Source organism: Crinia signifera, chromosome 8, assembly GCF_055691185.1.
Source record: "Crinia signifera chromosome 8, ASM5569118v1, whole genome shotgun sequence".
NCBI lineage: Eukaryota > Metazoa > Chordata > Amphibia > Anura > Myobatrachidae > Crinia > Crinia signifera.
Window position 1 is genome coordinate 111,020,662 of NC_139224.1, and position 19,671 is coordinate 111,040,332.

The window sequence follows — 19,671 nt, forward strand, 5'->3', positions numbered from 1 at the left end:
AAATACTCCGTAATGCCCATGTCATACTATATAACACCGCAATGCCCATGTCATACTATATAACACTAAGCAATGCCCATGTCATACTATATAACACTACGCAATGCCCATGACATACTATATAACACTAAGCAATGCCCATGACATACTGTATAACACACCATACACATTTGACACATAAGTGCCACTTACCTATATGCTCAATGCCAGGGGCTTCATGCCGATGCCAAGGTGGACTGAATTTGCTCGTTGCCGAGGGGGATAGATCTGTGCCTCTGTGCTCGTTGCCGAGGGGGATAGATCTGTGCCTCTGCTCGTTGTCGAGGGGGATAGATCTGTGCCAGTGTGCTCGTTGCCGAGGGGGATTGATCTGTGCCAGTGTGCTCGTTGCCGAGGGGGATTGATCTGTGCCAGTGTGCTCGTTGCCAAGGGGGATAGAAACCCCCTCCCCCGCCTACGGGACGCAGACAGGCAGGCAGGCCTGCCTGCCCGTCCCCTCACGTCTCCCCCGCTGTATTCGCGGGAGAGACGTGCTGCTGTGCTGTTATTTCTAACTCCCGCTGCTGGACCGCTAGCCAATGGCCGTTCGCGGTCCAGCAGCCAATCAACTGGTGGCTGCTGGACCGCGAGCGGCCATTGGCTAGCGGTCCAGCAGCATATGCAGCACCGCAGCAGCACGTCTCTCCCGCATACACAGCGGGGGAGACGTGAGGGGACGGGAGCAGGGCAGCGGGGGAGCGGGGAGACGAGGGGGCGGCGGCGGCGGGCGGGTTATTCCCGGACTATGTATAGTCCGGGAAAGCCACCCGTCCGGACTCCGGACGCCGGTCTTAATTACCGGACTGTCCGGAGTAATCCCGGACGGGTGGTAACCCTATGGGTAGGGCTGAGAACTGGAGTATTTTGTTACAGAAATATCCCAGCTTTGCTTATCAGGTATTAACTACTGTGGCTGAACTTGTGATTGGTTGGCACAGATGCAAAAATATAATTTGGGCCTCCCTCCTCCAGCTGTCCAACCCAAGTTCACAATATGCCATACAGCAGTGGGTGGCAGCAGTGGGACCCTTAAGGTGCCCATACACGGTACAATTATTGTATGCAATTTTGTCTAGATTGCATTGCATTGCAAAACATATGTGATCTAGTCCAAATTGCATTCAATAATTGTACACTGTATGGGCACCTTTAGTCCTCAGGGGTCCTGGTGCAATGCACCTGCGGCACCAATGGTAGTTCCGCAGCTGAGGTATTATATATTCCTGATCTGGGGGAGCAAACACAATGACTTTGTTGCTCCTATCAGTGTTATATCACATAATGAATACGATTATTTCACTCTGAGCCCAGTCCCTAAAGGTGTGTACACACTTGTACAATTTAGACTATATTACAATTTAGACTATATATACAATTTAGACTATTTGCATACAATTTAGACTATATAGTGCAGATCTACACAAGTAAGGCAGCCGTTGGGCTACACTAATAAAGTAGCTTCAAACGTAGCGTAAGCTGCTGCCGTGAAACTACACAAAACAATTGTGTTGATATTTGAGTAAATTTGTACAGTACATAGAAGGGTAATTGTTTCCTAGCACGGCACCCAGATTTTCTACGTACGGCACCGTAAGGAAATTGCATCGCATAGCATGCGATTTGATCGTATGCGATGCGTTTTTTTTATTAAATGTAATTTTTCTTTTGCCATTGTACCCCAGTATATCGCATGGCATCGCTTCGCATGTCCCGCAAAACCACATGTGATTGCATGCGATTTTATAGGGTGTGCACGCACCCCCCCCCCCACTGTCCACGCCACCCCAAGGCGTGGCGAGCGCAGCGAGCCCCGCAAGGGGTGGCGGAACTCGTCCTCTGACTTTTTCATGACCCCACTATCCACGTCGGCGTGGAGTTGATTTCATATAGTGTGGCGAGCGCAGCGAGCCACCGAGCCTGAAGGGTGGCGAGCAAAGCGAGCCCCGCGAGGGGATGCGGATTACTTTACATGGATTCTGCGTCCCCTCGCGGGGCATGCTGTGCTCGCTACGCTTCGGACTCGGTGGCTCACTGCGCTCGCCACACTATATAAAATCAACTCCACGCCGACGTGGATAGTGGGGTAATGAAAAAGTCGGAGGACGTGGGGTGGCGTGGATAGTGGGGGGGTGCGTTATGCGATGTGATGCAATTTTTTATCGCATCCTACAGTATCTTATTAATGTATTCACTGACTTAGCCCATTAAAAAGATAGGATGTGATAAAAAATGTCCTTACCCTGAATAGCCCACTACGTAAATGGAGTAGTGGGCGCCATGCTAGGAAACAAGTACCCATAGAAGTATTATTATCAGGTCCCCTGAAAGGCGATGTTTGACCTAAGATAACACACTGAGTTTATTAAGCCTTTGTGTAAGCTTAAAACACTTGCGCTGCTATCAGGTGTTATTGGCTTACTTAACATACAGCAGGTGGGGCACATAATGGAAACCTGACTTCCAACTGTGTCCATGTCGACTGTGTCGACATTCGGGTAAAAAAACTGTGAAAAAACCCATATCGACCTAACGACCTGTCAACCTAACCCATGTCGACCTAACGCACATGTCGACCTAGAACCCTGTCGACCTTCCCACCTGTCGATCCAACGGTGTCGACCTAATGACTGTCGACCTAACTATGGTCGATAAAACGATCCACACCCCTTTACAGGGGCTATGCACACCTATACAGTATTGCTTTTTTAAAGTTTCATTTATTGCATTTTAATATTTTATATTGTGCTAATTATTATTATATTTTTTTGAAAATTCACTGCACACTGTTTACTTAGTGTAGCATACCCCCAATCCTCTGTGTCAACTTTCTGACCGGACATTTTGTTGACAATTAAATAGATGGAACATGTGCATTTTGCACTAATGATTGGATTGATAACCTAGACATTACAGTAGCAGGTGGTATACAATATGGCAGGGATGACTATATTGTACCATCCCATAAATCTATATCTGTATAATTAAATAAATACACACTTTACTATTCTGCTCAAATTTAATGTTTTTTATTTGTTTTATTTCTAGGTCACCATGGGGAAAAAGGTTGCTGTGATAGGAGCTGGAGCAAGTGGTCTGGTTGCAATCAAATGTTGTTTGGAGGAAGGTTTAGAACCTACCTGTTTTGAGAGATCTGAGGACATTGGAGGGCTATGGAGATTCAATGTTAGTTAGAGTTTCTTCTTATCAATAATTACATACTGTGAAAATGACTAATGCTGGTTATACTGTTATCTGTCTTCCCACTTTAAATCAATGATAGCTGTTTTATGTTATCAAGAGTGATAGGTTGAAGTGCAAGAAGTATTCAATTCTGTAAGATCTGACTGCAAGAAAAGATTAAAAAACCACTTCCTGCATACCTGCCTACCTTTAATAACACATCTCAGGGAGAAGCTGGGGAGGTGAAGTGGCAGGGGTCTTTGGGGGCGGAGCCAATTGGCCAAGTCATTAAGCCCTGCCGCATAATAGTAAAGCCCACAAATTGTTGGTTCTTGAGGAGGCGCCGTGGCTAAAATGACTGCAATTTGCTTCATGAGTAGCCCCTTCCCTTCTGTAATGATCCACGATTCTGCTTGCTTCCCTAGGAAGTGGGTGGGATGTGGGATTGTGTGGAACTACCCAAAAAAGTGAGAGTCTCATGCAACTTCCAGGAGAGTAGGTAAGTATGCTCCGCTGGAACAGATATTGTGGCCAATTCAGTTAGCCAGCTTAAGTTGAGAATTGATGTTACCACACACTTCAAATTGCAATTAGGAATAGATAAATATATTTTTCTAATGCAACAAGCTCATATATATATATATATATATATATATATATATATATATATATATATATATATAAATATATATATATATATTGTCAACAGATAAAATATATATATATTGTCAACAGATAAAATTGGTCCATTACAGTCCATATCAAGCAAAATGCTTGTCCAGAACCCTTTAACTGGCTGATATGGTGTAATTATAGGAGCTCCCTAAATTAATATGGGAGGTGTGGTGCCTTCCTTCATCCCTAGGTACACTGGGCTCGTGTATACCAGTATTTTTGGAATGTGCCTGGTCTCCACTGAACACCTTAATAGTTTGCATACAACTGTTTACCATAGCTGCTGTATTCACTGGTACTGCAGTTTTCTTCTGATGTACTAATTAACCTGTTCTCACAAATATATATATATATATATATATATATATATATATATATATATATATATATATATATATATATATAATTTTTCTTGCAGGATAATTGTGAGAAAGGAAGAGCCAGTATTTACAAATCTGTTATCATTAACACTTCCAAAGAGATGATGTGTTACAGCGACTTTCCAATTCCGGGGGATTTCCCGAATTTCATGCACAACTCTAAGATTTTGAAGTATTTCAAAATGTACGCTGACCATTTCCAGCTACTTCAGTATATCCACTTCAAGGTAAGAAGCAAAGGTAACCCGAGATGATAAAACAGTAGCCTGCACTCAGTATTAGTAACAATGGGCCTGATTCTGAATTGCACACAATTTCAAATGCATGAAACTGTGCAATTCTAAACAATATGCACATTCATCATAGCCTGCATGAACAACTTAAGCAGCCCATACACGTCCCGATGCGGGCGTGCGTTGTGGGCTTCAATAGCACGGATCACATTGCATTGCATGTGCATCTGTTGTGCATGCAATGCGATGCAATTTGATGAAACCTAAGTACAAAAAGTATGTGCAAGCACATACTATTTGTACTGTGCGATGAGGTGCCACGGGAGCGCGCACCTCAAAGCACAGAATGGACAGCCCGGCATCGCAGCGTGTATGGGCTGCTTTAGAGAAATTAGAAGCAATTCTGAATCCGCCACATACAGGGCAAACTGACCATCTGTATTAGTGCACAGCACACATAATAATGGGGGTTGGCCAAGCAGCTCAGTCTCTCGACTTGGCCACCCAGCATACAGAGACACGGTGGCAGGGCAAGCCCCTGTGAATCTGGCTCAGCCCCTTAAGTTGTGACCCCGCCCTCTAAATGGGAGTGGTTCTAAATCCCGGCGGTCGGAATCCCGGCATTCAAAATCCCGACCGCCAAAATCTCAACAAGGGGGGACGTGGTTCACCACACAGCAGGCCCGCAGCGGGCCCGGTGCCTCGCTATGCTCGGCACACTAATTTATTCTCCCTCTATGGGTGTTGTGGACACCCACAGAGGGAGAAAGTGTCGAGATTTTGAACGCCGGGATTCCGACCACTGGGATTGTAACTGCATCCCCTCTAAATGAAGCCCCAGTCCATATGGGAATGCCAATTGCTGGTAATGGACAGAATTACAACTGCATTTTGTATGACTAAAGCCCCGTACACACGGGGGAGATATATTGCTCAGCAATATATTGTTAGCAATACATTGCCAAGCAATATATTGCTCAGTTTCTCCTTTTTATCAGCGACCAGAGATGGTTGCTGATGAAAGGGAACCTCTGCCGGCGGTGCTGCAGAGGTAATCAGCTGGTCGCAGGAGTAATGCTTTGTACACACGGGGAGATAGGTGCTGTAATCGCTGGGAATCTGGTCGCAGGCGACCATATTGCCAGTGATTGGGAGTGTGCCCCGGCAATAAATCGCCGGGTGCGCGCTCCAGTTTTCTGCCCCATTGTAATCGCTGGTCGCAGGAGCTTGCTCCTGCGACCAGCTAATTACCTCTGCGGCACCCCCAGCAGAGGTTCGTTTTCAACAGCGACCATCTCTGGTCGCTTGTTGAAAAAGAGACACTGAGCAATATATTGCTCAGCAATATATTGCAAGCAATATATTGCTAGCAATATATCTCCCCCCGTGTGTACGCACCTTAAGCTCCTGCGACCAGATATTATAACGGGGCTGAAAACGGGAGCACTCACCCGGCGATTTATCGCCGGGGCACACTCCCATCACTGGCATTATGGTCGCCTGCGACCATATTTCCAGCGATTTCAGCCCCTATCGCCCCCGTCAGGGGCGGATCCAGGATAAAATGACAGGGGGGGCACCATGATAAAAGAGGGTTTAGGTGAGTGAGGGCCAGTGTTAGTGGTGCCAGTGTACATGCTAAGAGAGCGGCAGAGAGAGGGTGGCAATGGGATTAAAAATAGGCCCACCATGGCAACAAAAGTGAAGGATGTAGTTGTGCGCGCGCCGAAGGCGCGCTCTGGAAAAGGGGGTGTGGCCACTCAACAGGGGGCATGTCCTTGAGTGGAGTGTACAACACCATATACAACTTCTACACATTATGCTACAAAATACTAGACCCCATTATACTTGCCCCTTACACATGATGCCAAATGGAATGAGCCAAAATTCAAACAATGCCACATGGATTGTGTCAAAATTCACACAATGCCACACAGATTGAGCCAAAATTTACATAATAACACACAGATTGAGCCAAAATTCACAAAATGCCAAATGGATTGAGCCAAAATTCACATAATGCCAAATGGATTGAGCCAAAATTCACAAAATGCCAAATGGATTGAGCCAAAATTCACATAATGCCAAATGGATTGAGCCAAAATTCACATAATGCCACATGGATTGTGTCAAAATTCACAAAATGCCAAATGGATTGAGCCAAAATTCACATAATGCCATATGGATTGAGCCAAAATTCACATAATGCCACATGGATTGAGCCAAAATTCACATAATGCCACACGTATTGAGCCAAAATTCACATAATGCCACACGGATTGAGCCAGAATTCACATAATGCCACACAGATTAAGACAAAATTCACAATACGCTTCATAAACAGGGACATTGTCCACCAAAGGCGCGCATTAAACATTGACACCATAATGTCCATTGCACGTTAAGTTACACGGCATGATGTCCATTATGTATTATGCCAAACACCATAATGCCTATTAAAAATTATGCTACATACAGTAAGTGCTGCTTATCTACATGCTCATTGCCAAGGGTTCCATGCTCATTGCCAGAGGTTCCATGCTCATTGCCATGTGGGATTACATGCTCATTGCCAAGGGGGAATACATGCTTACGGTAAATGGGGGACAACCGCCGCCAGGCAGAAGTGATAGCCACTGACAGTGCTATTTGAAATAATACCCATTTCACACCAGAAAATGCATTCCCAGGTTGGCCCCTTTTACACCAGCCTAGTCCCTGCATTTTCTGGTGTGAGGGGGAGAGAAAACCACCCCTCCCCCCCTTTAACCAGTTATCTCATTTATATATCTTCAGAACTAACTGACCCATTTACATGAGACAAGTATCATATTGAAGAACTTTTGAGTGGGCTTTGAATGATTTTGGTCCAGTGAGTTTGGTTCCAGAGTAATCTGCCCTCAAAGAACATGAACTGCCATGAAATTACATTTAAAAAAAAAAATCGATTTACACGCTATATCTCTGGAACCGATTGACCTATATGAACCATCCTGGTACAATATTGAAGGCCCAGCGATTTGGAATTGAATGACATCAACCACAAGCTCCTGTGATGCCAGGGAGGGAACTGGCAGCCGTCGGAACCGGGTGGGGGTCGGAATTGACGGGTCCCATATTATCCTATGGGGAAATTTTTTTACAGCTTTGCCAGGCAATATCTCCGGTTCCCGGGGGGCTAGAGACATGGGGCTGGGCTCGTTGGAAAGCTCTGGTCCTCATCTACAAAATGAATGACAGGGGGGGCACGTGCCCGGGTGCCCCCCCCCCTGAATCCGCCACTGGCCCCCGTGTGTACACAGCTTTAGACCCAATGTTTGGAACCTTCAGGACTCTTATGAAATAGCATGTGAATTCTAGGAATAGCTGCAAATCCAGCCAGTTAGCTCATAATTATAAAGAAGCAATATTTTTTATTATATATGGGCCATGGTAATCTACATGCACAACCTAATGAAAAGCAGCAAGCTTACTATAAAGATATAAGAAGAGCTTTTTTTAGAGCTCTTTAGAGCAATCATTTACACTGTAAAACCAGTTTCAACCTGGAGATTTCTTACCAAATCTCTCACTTTCTGAATCTCTCATCCCATTAAATGTCACCCATTATATCTACAGACGTCTGCAATTTATATTTGCCAACTCTCTTGTTTTCCAGCGACAGTCCCATGTTTAACTTTTGTCGCTGAAACATTTTATCCCAGGACACGACCATGTAGTTTAATAGTACCTCATTGCCCAATACATAAATTTTTGTTTTTCCGTTATTTGTTATGCTCTATTCTTATCTTTTGAGCTTTAATTGTTTTTATTAAAGATGAGCATTTGAAATGATGCATTTTTATTTCAGACCACAGTGGGTAATATTAAGAAGCGGCCAGACTTTGCCACAAGTGGACAATGGGACGTTATAACTGAAAAGGATGGCAAGCAGGAGGCAGCCATCTTTGATGCAGTACTTGTTTGCAGTGGGCACCACACAGATGCTCATCTACCTCTGGAATCATTTCCAGGTCAGCTAAATTTATTAATTTTGACAAGTGTCTTAGAGTTTATGTTGAATTGACCATGCCGGCATGCTAGTTCTGCCTAACACAGCATTATGAGCATGACGACTTTAGAAGCTTAAACATGATGATAAAGCCGACATGGTTGCAGGGCGGGATATACTCAGGCCAAAAAACGGCTGCATTCCTAAATTTACCAAACTCTGGAAAATGCTATACTCCGGAGCTTAGGCTGATGGTTTCTATAATTGCATTGACCTCTGAGAGGGATTCAATCATTCTCCTATTGCAAAGGACAGCTGTTATTGGTATGTACCCGATAATTAGTGGGGTGTATAATATTGCGAATGTGACGTTTAATATATCCCACCCACAATGCTGTAGAGCACAATACTAGCACGTAGAGTTAGGTTTCCAATCGATATGTTATGTTGTCAGTTGATATGTATTAGAAATATTGTGATGTTAGTGTAACTGTGTGCAATCCAGATCTCCCAGGTGGTAATTACCACACCTAGGGTGAGACAGGTAGTGACCCTCATTGGGCTTCAAATCAGCCAAACATCAGTATATTTGAGGGCAGCAAGGGATTATCCAAAGCCTGCAACAGAATATATATGATACATCTACCTGAGCGCACTAGTACACTTGAGTAGTATATCCTCCCAAGTGTACTAATATATTCACACAAGATACCCCTGATCCTGTGTGTAATTGATTAATTTGCTTCTCATAAATATTTGAGAATCATTTCACTTTTCACAGAAAGAGTAGTAGATAAGTGGAATAGCCTCCCAATAGAGGTGGTAGACGCAAATACAGTAGTACAATTTAAACATGCTTGGGATACGCATATTGATATCCTTACAAAAAAATAAGGATCAAATATGGTTTGAGGCAACATGTTTAAAAAAAGGGGCAGACTAGATGGGCCAAGTGGTTCTTATCTGCCGTCAAATTCTATGTTTCTATGTTTGATAAATTTTCTGTGTGTCATAATAAGCTTCACTGTGTTTATTACACTGAAAATCAGTGCATTACCATTAACCACCAGTAGATGGCATCAAAGGATTACCTATAAATAAATGGTACAAAATAAAGATATTTCCAACAAGATCCAGATCTGATAAAATCAGTGCAATATAATTAATCACCCATAGGTGGCACCAAATGGTGAACAAGTAAAAAACATTGCAACCAGAACACATAACATTCCTGAGATCTTTATTGGATATCATATAAATCCTATAAATCTTTATTGACAAAACAGATTAGTAGAAGCCCTTAACACCATTATAAACGGTTACCCACAGAGGGAGAAAATTGTTTCACAACGTCACTGACAGAAATTAAACTATAATTTTTCGAACTAGATTCAAATGTGATTTTAAAACACTATTTCTCTCTTTGAACACAATATATGTCTGTATGTCTAAAGTTTTTTAACCCCTATTTTTCGCTGCAAATCCCATTTCCTGCATAGTAAAGTCTGGGAATATTAATGATTCAATAAATAAAAGTTACATTTTATGATTTTTTGCTCTCTTAGTGCGTTCCTCACGCAGCAGTCCTTTTTTTCTCTTGTCCTAAAAACCTCTGGAATCATTTCCAGGTCAGCTAAATTTATTAATTTTGACAAGTGTCTTAGAGTTTATGTTGAATTGACCATGCCGGCATGCTAGTTCTGCCTAACACAGCATCATGAGCATGACGACTTTATAAGCTTAAACATGATGATAAAGCCGGCATGGTTGCAGGGCGGGATATACTCAGGCCAAAAAAATGGCTGCATTCCTAAATTTACCAAACTCTGGAAAATGCTATACTCCGGAGCTTAGGCTGATGGTTTCTATAATTGCATTGACCTCGGCATAGGCGAATCTAGAATTATGGTAATGGGTGGTCCCAGATCCAGACACAAACGGAGGGGGACCTTTGCGCGGCGCAGCCGCGCGTCAAAAAGGGGGCGTGGCCTCATGAGAAGGAGGCGTGGCATCACAAAAGGGGTGTGGTATTACACTTTAGACCAGGGGTTCCCAATCTTTTTTTGAATCATGGCACCCTAGGGTAACAGAATTTTTCCACGGCACCCCTAGGTGTAGAAAAATAAATATAACATTAAGTAGATTGTGTTTATATGTCATTCTTCAGTTATGTGGTAAAGAGCAGGATTTGCTTCTGTTTGTCCATATATTTTATAATTGGCAGCCACCAGCACTGGTTTTGTCCATAAATAATTGATCATAAATAATTTGAATTGGTCCTGGACCACCAAACCGTGGCACCCCTGCAAGTGTCCCGAGGCACCCCAGGGAGCCACGGCACACAGTTTGGGAACCACTGCTTTAGACCATACAAAGTAATGCCCATTACACATTTTAGCAAACTCTGTAATACCCATTACACATAAAGCCACACGCCTTAATGCCAATTACACATAAGGCCACACAGCATAATGCCCATTACACATTGTGCCACACATCATGATGCCCATTACATACTATATAACAAACCGTAATGCCCATTACATATTTGCCACATAAGTGCTGCTCACCTACATGCTCATTGCTAGGGGGTTCTTGCTTGATGGCACCATAGTACCCATTACACATGATGCCGCACACCATAGTACCCATTACACATGATGCCGCACACCATAGTACCCATTACACATGATGCCGCACACCATAGTACCCATTACACATGATGCCGCGCACCATAGTACCCATTACACATGATGCTGCACACATAATGCCGCTTACACATGATGCTGCACACCTTAATGCCCCTTACACATTAAGCCACACATTATGCGTAATGCCCCCACATACCGCCACTTGTAGCATCCCTTAAGCAATGCCCCCAAAAGTGCCACTTACTGTAAATTTTTCTATGAGCCTTCGCTGCTGCTGCAGGGAGAGATGGAGAGCGGTGCAGCTGCTTCTATGGGGAGAGGAGCAGAGCACGCTCCCACTCCCCTCCTGGTGTCCCCTCTAGCCGAGAGGACATTTGAAATATTGTGCACGCTGTTGTTGTGCTTGACGTTGGGGGAGCACGCCGGGCGCCGGCACCACATGATTAAAGGGGGGGCGGGCTGAGGTGAAAGCAGGGAGAAGAATTGGAGCGGAAGCTGCAGGGGTGACAGTCATTCACAGCTGGGCAGATTCAAAGCACTGCAGGTCACGGCTGTTTGAAATAATACCCCTTTCACAACAGAAAATGCAGGGATTTACCCGGGAATATGGTGCCAGGATCATGCAGGATCCCCAGGCTGACCACCTATAAACACCAGCCTAGTCCATGCATTTTCTGGTGTGAGGGGGAGAGACAACCACTCCCCTCTCCCTACCCCCCTTTAACCAACCAGCTATATCTTCAGAACCAACTGACCCATTTACATGAGACCAGTATCATATTAAAGAACTTTTGAGTTGGCTTCGAATGATTTTGGTCCCGTGAAACTGGGCTGTTTGGTTCCAGAGAAATCTGCCCTCAAAGAACATAAACAGTCATGAAATTGCATTTAAGAAAAAAAAAAAAAAAAAACAGTTTAACCTCAATATCCCTGGAACCAATTAACCCATATGGATCCAGCCTAGTATCAGATTGAAGGCCCAGCGATTTGGGTTCGACTAAGATCAACCTTGAGCTTCAGTGATGCCGAAGGGGGAACTGGCAGCCGTTGAACTGGGTGGGGGTCGGAATTAGCGGGTCCCATGTTATCCTATAGGGAAAACGTTCCAGCTTTGCCTGGCAGTATCTCCGGTTCCCAGGGGGCTAGAGACACGGGGCTGGGCTCGTTGGAAAGCCCTATCCCTCAGCTACAAAATGGGCTAATGGGTGGTCCTGTGCACCCCCGGACCACCCCCTAGATTCGCCTATGGACCTCGGAGAGGGATTCAATCATTCTCCTATTGCAAAGGACAGCTGTTATTGGTATGTACCCGATAATTAGTGGGGTGTATAATATTGCGAATGTGACGTTTAATATATCCCACCCACAATGCTGTACAGCAAAATACTAGCACGTAGAGTTCAGTTTTCCCCTGTCTAAGTTTTACTTGTCAGCGGGGGGAGGACGGCTTTGCATAGTGCAGCGCTATGCAAAGCCATCTTCAAAGCAGCTCATCTGCTGGTAATACCAGCAATGAGCATCATCGCCGGCCCATACACACTGGACGGCTTTGAGCTGAAAGCCGCTCAAACTTGATGTTTTGAGCGGCTTTCATCTCAAAGTCGCCCAGTGTGTATTGCCTTAAGACCACAGTACAGAGATAGATCACTATGTTAAATGGTCGTTAATTGGACACACTAAAGGTCGACATGCAATGGATCGACCACTGAAGGTCAACTTGACACCTGCAATAGGTCAACATGTCTAAGGTCGACATGGATGTAAGATCCACACAATCATTATGTCGACAGTCAAAAGGTTGACATGGGTTTTTCACCTATTTTTTCAAACCAACATGTGCCGACAGGTGGTATTTCATTCCCTACCATCCATTAGGGTGGGGAGTGCGAATAGAATAGTTTGCCGAGTGTAGCGAGGAATCGTGCCTGAACCACACAAAAAAGAAGGAAAACCCATGTCGACCTTTTGACTGTCAACCTAGTCATTGTCAAGCTAATGCTTTTGTCGACCTTCCATCCATGTCAACCTATTTTAGGTGTTAACCTAAACTGTGTAAATCTTCAGTGGTCGACACAATGCATGTCGACCTTTGGTTGGTTGACCCAGTGACCCATACCCATCACTATAGCTTATGGGTATATATATGGATATTAATGAAATGATGTCCCAGTATTTAGAACCATATCTAAATCAAATTGCCATGAGCAGGTCTTGAACAGTATTGATATTTGGAGAAGATAATAGATGTCCGCTTAATATCAGCCCCGACACAAAGGGAATGCGATTGTTTGATGTAAAGCAGAGGGACCGTCTCCAAGTATAGAACTCCACACAGTTTTTTTTTTTAAATCACATTTTCTTCCTTTATGAACATTCTATAAAAACGTTTTAACATTTCGCTTAATTAATGAACTATTGTTTTACTTAGAATTATTAAAAGTTATATTTTAACAATTCTTCTTATGTAAAGTGCGCCATCTATAGATTCTTCCTATCGATTATCTGCCTGGCGGCGGGAAGCGCTGATGACTTTGAAAAGACTTGCTGGATGCTGATTGGCTGAATTGAGCCAATCAGTGTCCGGCAAGTCTTTTCAAAATCTTCTTCCCGCCCACCGCCCGGCAGCGCTAGGAGTCTGAGTTAACCCACCAGTCCCCGGACCCCCGCTGCTCGTCCCCGGGACCCCGCTGCCCGTCCCCGGACCCGCTGCCAGGACCTCACACTAGCGCCCCCCCCCTCCAGCGCCTGGTGCGCGTGATCCCCCAGCCCCCCCCCCCCCCCTAGTTACGGCCCTGACTAGTCTGAGGCTACACTCCCTGGAATTAATGAAAACGTTTTAATAGATACACAAACATAGGGGCCTTTTCCGAAAAACTATATCAATCAGTCCTTGTGGGATAGCTCCTCTATATAGATGTAAGTCCACAGTGCCCTGTTACAGTTGCCCAATGTTGACTTACACACATAGGCGTGCACAGCCCATTTCCTTAGGGGGTGCACCATTGGAGCGGCGTGTTCATCACGCCTACTGGGCGTTCCCATTACACAGTTCGTAGTGACCCATATTCACATTACACAGCACAAACTGACCCTATTCACATCATACAGGGGTTCGGCAGGCGGTGTTCCACTTGCTAAGCAGCAAAAGATTGCTACTTAGTGAGCGATCCTGAATCAGGCCCCTTGTTCCCCTCACTTCCCCTCACTGCATTCTCACACACAGTGCACTACTCCCTCACAGTATATGTCACCAACAACCTTATTCACTTCTCCCCAGTCTCTGCACACATTACCTGCAGGCTTCAGCCAGGAGCCAGCCTGCCACAGTACACTAGGTAGGCTGCAGCTTCACTAGTCCGTCTCCACACTCCACCCGAGCACAGGACATGTCAGGGGCGTGGCCTAATCATGGACCTCTGTGGCCACGCCCCCTTTAAAAAAAAACTCGTGCTGAAGGAGCCTAGCCACTGCAGCCAGGCCAGCGCAGGTACTGCTAGCCAGCCGGGGGAGGGAGCACTGTCGCTGACGGTCATTAGAGGTGCTGCAATTGTGCGGGGGGTGCCGATCATAAGGAGGTGCCTGTGCACCCCTGGCACCCCCTTTGTGCACGCCTATGCTTACACATGTCTTGTCTGATACATATTTTATAAGTTGTATCTGTCTGCAATCAATAAGCTTGGTGCAAGTTCCCCTGTTAATAATAATAGTAGCGGAATATACAATGATAATAATGAAGCTGTATTTGGATATTTAATGATGGGAAAGGAGGATCTATATAGGGAATATTTATCTAGTACGTAGAAGGGATTTATAGATAAATACGTATTTGATGAAAAGAGCAGACTGCTGTAGTGATATATATATAGCTTGGCCAAAGGGGATCTACCGTATGTCTAAACATATATTTAATGGGGACACGAGGAGGTGGTGCTGGAATATCTAGTGCCATGGGCGTTTTAAGAGAGGAGGAGGCCAGTGTGCAGCTTCCTCCATCCAGGCCCTCTGCTCTTTGTCGGCAGCTGAGCAGCACTTAGAGCCTGAACAATAGAGGGATCAGACTCTATTGCTCAGAGTCTAAGTGCTGCTCAGCTGCTGGAAGACAGGAAAGGTCCTGGACGGAAGATTCTGCACATGGCCCCTTGATCCCTGCTTGGTAAATCTACTGGCCTACTGTATGGGGTGCCGGACGGGTTCCCGACAGTCGGGATCCTGACAGTCATTTACCCGACGTCGGTATCCCAACTGTTAAAACACCTTGACCCCCATAGAGGGAGAATAGAATAGGTGGCGAGCGTAGCGAGCTACCATGCCTGCAGCACGCAATGGGCTTTGTTGCACTCGCCATGCTGTCTGAGTCCGGCCAGTCGGGATCCTGACGTCAGGCTAATGACTGTCGGGATCCCGACTGTCGGAACCATATACCACACCCACTGTATGTCCTAGATTACTTACACATTCAGCAACATACAGTAGTTTTATCCTGCGTTGCTGCATCCATATATCATACCTTCAGGGCCGGCGCCACCACTAGGCAAGTTTAGGCATTTGCCTAGGGCGCCGGCCACTGGAGGGCGGTAGTGAGCTGCAGCCAGCAGCAGTAGGAAGTAACCGCAGAGGAGAGACGGACTGACGGAGGAACTTTGGACTGGAGTCTGGAAGCTGCAGTGTTCATCATCTGCAGCAACAACGCGAGCCAGCAGCTATTAGGTGAGTTATACTCCTCCCCTCCCCTCTCCACCCCCCCCACCCCCCCGCCGGAGCCCGTCCTGGCGCCCGTGTAACTTGCTGCCGCTAACAGTCCCCATCCCTGGCTGCCGCCCAGTCATCAGTGACAGCAGCCAGCGGCAATCATCGGCGGCGGGCGGCGACCGCCCCAGCCCCTGCAGGCCAGTCAGCCGCACTCCACTGCCCTCCCTCCCCCCGTTGCGCTGGACACAGGCGACACTACACACTACTGTGGCTGCCAAGGACTATACAATGTTCGGGAATTGCTTCCCCGCCCGGCGTCGCCTGACATGAGTCATGAGGATGCTCCGTCTCATTTTTACACTGTGTCTGCCGAGGCACGGAGGGAGAGACTGTCTTCCGTTCATCATGTGCTTTCTAGCTCCTCCTCCTGCAGCGCTGCATGATGGCCGGCGCACCCCAGCGTGAGCCAGTGTCGGATCAAAGTTGTACTGGTAGGAACTAGGTGTGGGCAAGTGGTTCACCACACTGAGGCTCTGTGGGCACACTAGGGTACACTGCAGATGTTGCCCTGAGGGCGGAATCAGCCACCACCACCTTATACATAAGGCATGAGCTTTGCTTTTATTTTTCATATTTATGGTTTGCCTGGCTTCTCCAGATAGAAAGCCACAAGGCCTCCTCCACTGTCAATCTAATTAAGCAGTTTCTTAAAGCTGAAGGGGATATGCTGAGTCTTGGACCAAGGGAGCAGCTATGTAAAAACCTGGCATTAGACAGAGGTAAGAGGAAGCAGCAGCCGTGAGATGATGACCGAAGGAGTGGGTCTAAAATAGCCAGCAGCTGTTAAGGAGAAGTGCCTGGGAGGTATTTTCAGTAAGGTAGTACATAGACTGTCTGTGCCCCCAGTCACATCTTCTGCCCCTCAGTCCTTCTCCACCTCTATGCAACAGCCCAATCCCACTGTTAGCTAAGTCAGCGCTGATCAAGATGACCAGGGAAGCAGTCTCTCACTAAATGGGCCACAGAGAATCTCCCTCAGTCTGGCTGATGATGAGACAAGCACTTTTTTTTCAATCATTCTATCACAATAGGGGCATAGCTGCAAATTAGGAAAAATAGGCAAAGAAGCCACTTATTGTCAGCCTGAAGTAATGCTGTGTACACACTTGTACAATCTGCATGAGATCCAGATGAGATTTTGACTATATAGTCAAAATCTCATCTGGATCTCATGCAGATTGTATGGGTTTTATCCCTTGCGATTCAGATGCGCGCTCCTGTATCGCAGCCAGAAAGTCTTGGCTGCATAGACTATATAGTGCAGATCTGCACTATATAGTCTAAATTGTATGCAGATAGTCTAAATTGTATATATTGTATGCAGATAGTCTAAATTGTAAATCTCATCTGGATCTCATGCAGATTGTACAAGTGTGTACACAGCATTAATCCTATGACACAAAGATTGTGCAGAGAAAAAAATAATTTCACAGTGTATTTTATGCATGTAAGAAGGCTTTTTCTAAATAATTTTGCCCATTGCTGGGAGCAATGGTAACATTAAAAGGTACAAACATACTGTAGTAATCTCCAAACCCAGTATTAAGTAGATTAATGCCAAAGGTTCACAGATTAACTAAAATAACCCTTGGCAGAGCATATAACCCCTGGCATAGTGTATGGGGGGGGGGGGGGGGCGGTATCCTGTAGGTTTGCCTGGGGCGCCTAGATGCCTTGCTCCGGCCCTGCATACCTTCCATTAGAAAGTGTGACCTGTGGAGTTATTCAGCAATGTCATATTTTGGTTTTACATTAACTATAAAAATAATGTATTCTCATCTATTACAGGCATTGAGAATTTTAAAGGGCGCTATCTTCATAGCCGAGACTATAAGAGCCCAGAAGAATTTCAGGGAAAAAGAGTGATAGTGATCGGGATTGGAAACTCTGGTGGGGACATTGCTGTAGAAGTTAGCAGGACGGCATCTCAGGTTCAGTTCTCATACAGTACTATGAAACTTAATTCATGCTTTCGTTTTTACATTAATCAGAAATTGATCTTTTTCTGTGTTCCTGTACACTTGTGGTCAGAGAAACATGGGTCAATTTACTAAGATGGGAATTCTGCTGAAAATGAGATGTTGCCCAGAGCAACCAATCAGAGTCTACTTATTTATTTAGCACCTTCTGGAATATAATAGATATAATCTGATTGGTTGCTATGGGAAACATCCCATCTTCAATAGATCTCCCATCTTACTAAATTTACCCCACAATTCCCTAAGCACATCAAGTGTTTCATAAAATCTAGGTATATGCAGTAGTTGCTACAGATATATCCACATACATCTGTCCTCTGTCCGCTAGAAGTCACGGTACACATGTGTGAGCTCTGTGAGACTCAGTAGAGCTGAGCATCTATGCATGCGGCTTTTCTGTATACAGTAAATGCATTTTATTTGCAAAAGTGATGCAAATAGGATACACAAACAGCTCCTGCTGAATAAAATTATATGCCCCATGCCTATATTCTGTGTGTGACTGTGGGTGTATCTGCATATGTAATGCTAAGAAAAACACTGTAACATAAAAAACAATTCTGGAATAACAGCCTAAGTTGCACACAGAATATAGACATAGAACATATTATTTTAAACAGAATTAGCTGCTTTTGTGACCTATTCGCAGTGCTTTGCAAATAACTTAGTTACAAAAAATAATTGTAACCTTACATCTTTCACTGCTCTATGGTCTCATGCTAGTAACTACACTGAAATTACCTAGCTATATAATACTTTTTACTGGATCATATAGGGCCTTATTCTGGTTAGGTCGGTGAAACGTACGTATGGTCCGTTTCACCGTACGTTTCCCATACGCTTGTGGTGAGTGAACGTCCGCCCACAGAACAGCTGCACACGGACGGTCACAAACACCGACAATGGGGAGTGGTGTACACTTGAGCGTACGCCACCGTGCACGGACGGATCTCCCTCTTAGCCACCGATACCTGGCGTACATCAGAGCGCACGCCACCGTGTACGGACGGATATTGTCCGTTTTCACACCGACACCTTCCGTATATCTGAGCGTACGCCACAGTGCACGGACGGGTCTCGCCTTTTTTCAATGGAAAACTCAGCGTGTGTCACTGATCGTGCGAGGGAGCGTACGTCGGTGCACGGTGGCATACCCTTCACATATATGGGCCTGCAAATCTTGCCTTTGAACTATAATTAAGACAATTAATTATTCTAACTGTTATTCAATAATTATTTTATATTACCTCAATTGTCTACCTTCACCTGCTAGAAATAGTAAATACAATACCAGTAGCTATTGACAGGATCTATAGTACAGATTAAAATCAATTAGCCCCAATCCTTGCTGTGGATAAAACAATAAAGATACAAACAGACAGGGGAAATGGGGAGAAATTAAATCAAATAAATAAGGACAGTACAAGTGCAAAACGAGCACTATAGCTCTTAAGGACATGAGAAATGGAGTGAGACATATAAACACTCCACTGTCCATCATTGGCAACAGTTACAAAGTTGAAACATTAATCCTTTGCAATTGAAGCAACACTAGGAACAAGGTTTCCATTATACAAAAATATAATTACAGTATAAGGAACTTTACAACTCTGTAACATAATATAGGACACTGAAATAACAAGTGCATGCCTTTAGTGATTCTCTGTATACACCAATATACAGTCACCTTTACTGTCAGATGAGACCATCATAGAAAAAATACAGACTCGAATGACACACACAGCTGATGCAATTTAATACTTATTTTATTGATCATTTTTGGGAATATTTCAC

General features: G+C 44.9%; 1 protein-coding gene across 2 annotated transcripts in view; it reads left to right on the plus strand.

The window, feature by feature from the left end:
• Window positions 1–19,671, plus strand: part of LOC146026369 (flavin-containing monooxygenase 5-like) — a 58,321-nt gene that overhangs the window by 1,694 nt on the left and 36,956 nt on the right. For both annotated transcript variants that reach the window (XM_083156985.1, XM_083156984.1), the window contains exons 2-5: window positions 3,085–3,222; window positions 4,313–4,501; window positions 8,358–8,520; window positions 17,687–17,829. In XM_083156985.1, the coding sequence (XP_083013111.1) occupies window positions 3,091–3,222; window positions 4,313–4,501; window positions 8,358–8,520; window positions 17,687–17,829 (627 nt within the window). In that variant the 5' untranslated portion in view covers window positions 3,085–3,090. The remainder of the gene's footprint in view (window positions 1–3,084; window positions 3,223–4,312; window positions 4,502–8,357; window positions 8,521–17,686; window positions 17,830–19,671) is intronic.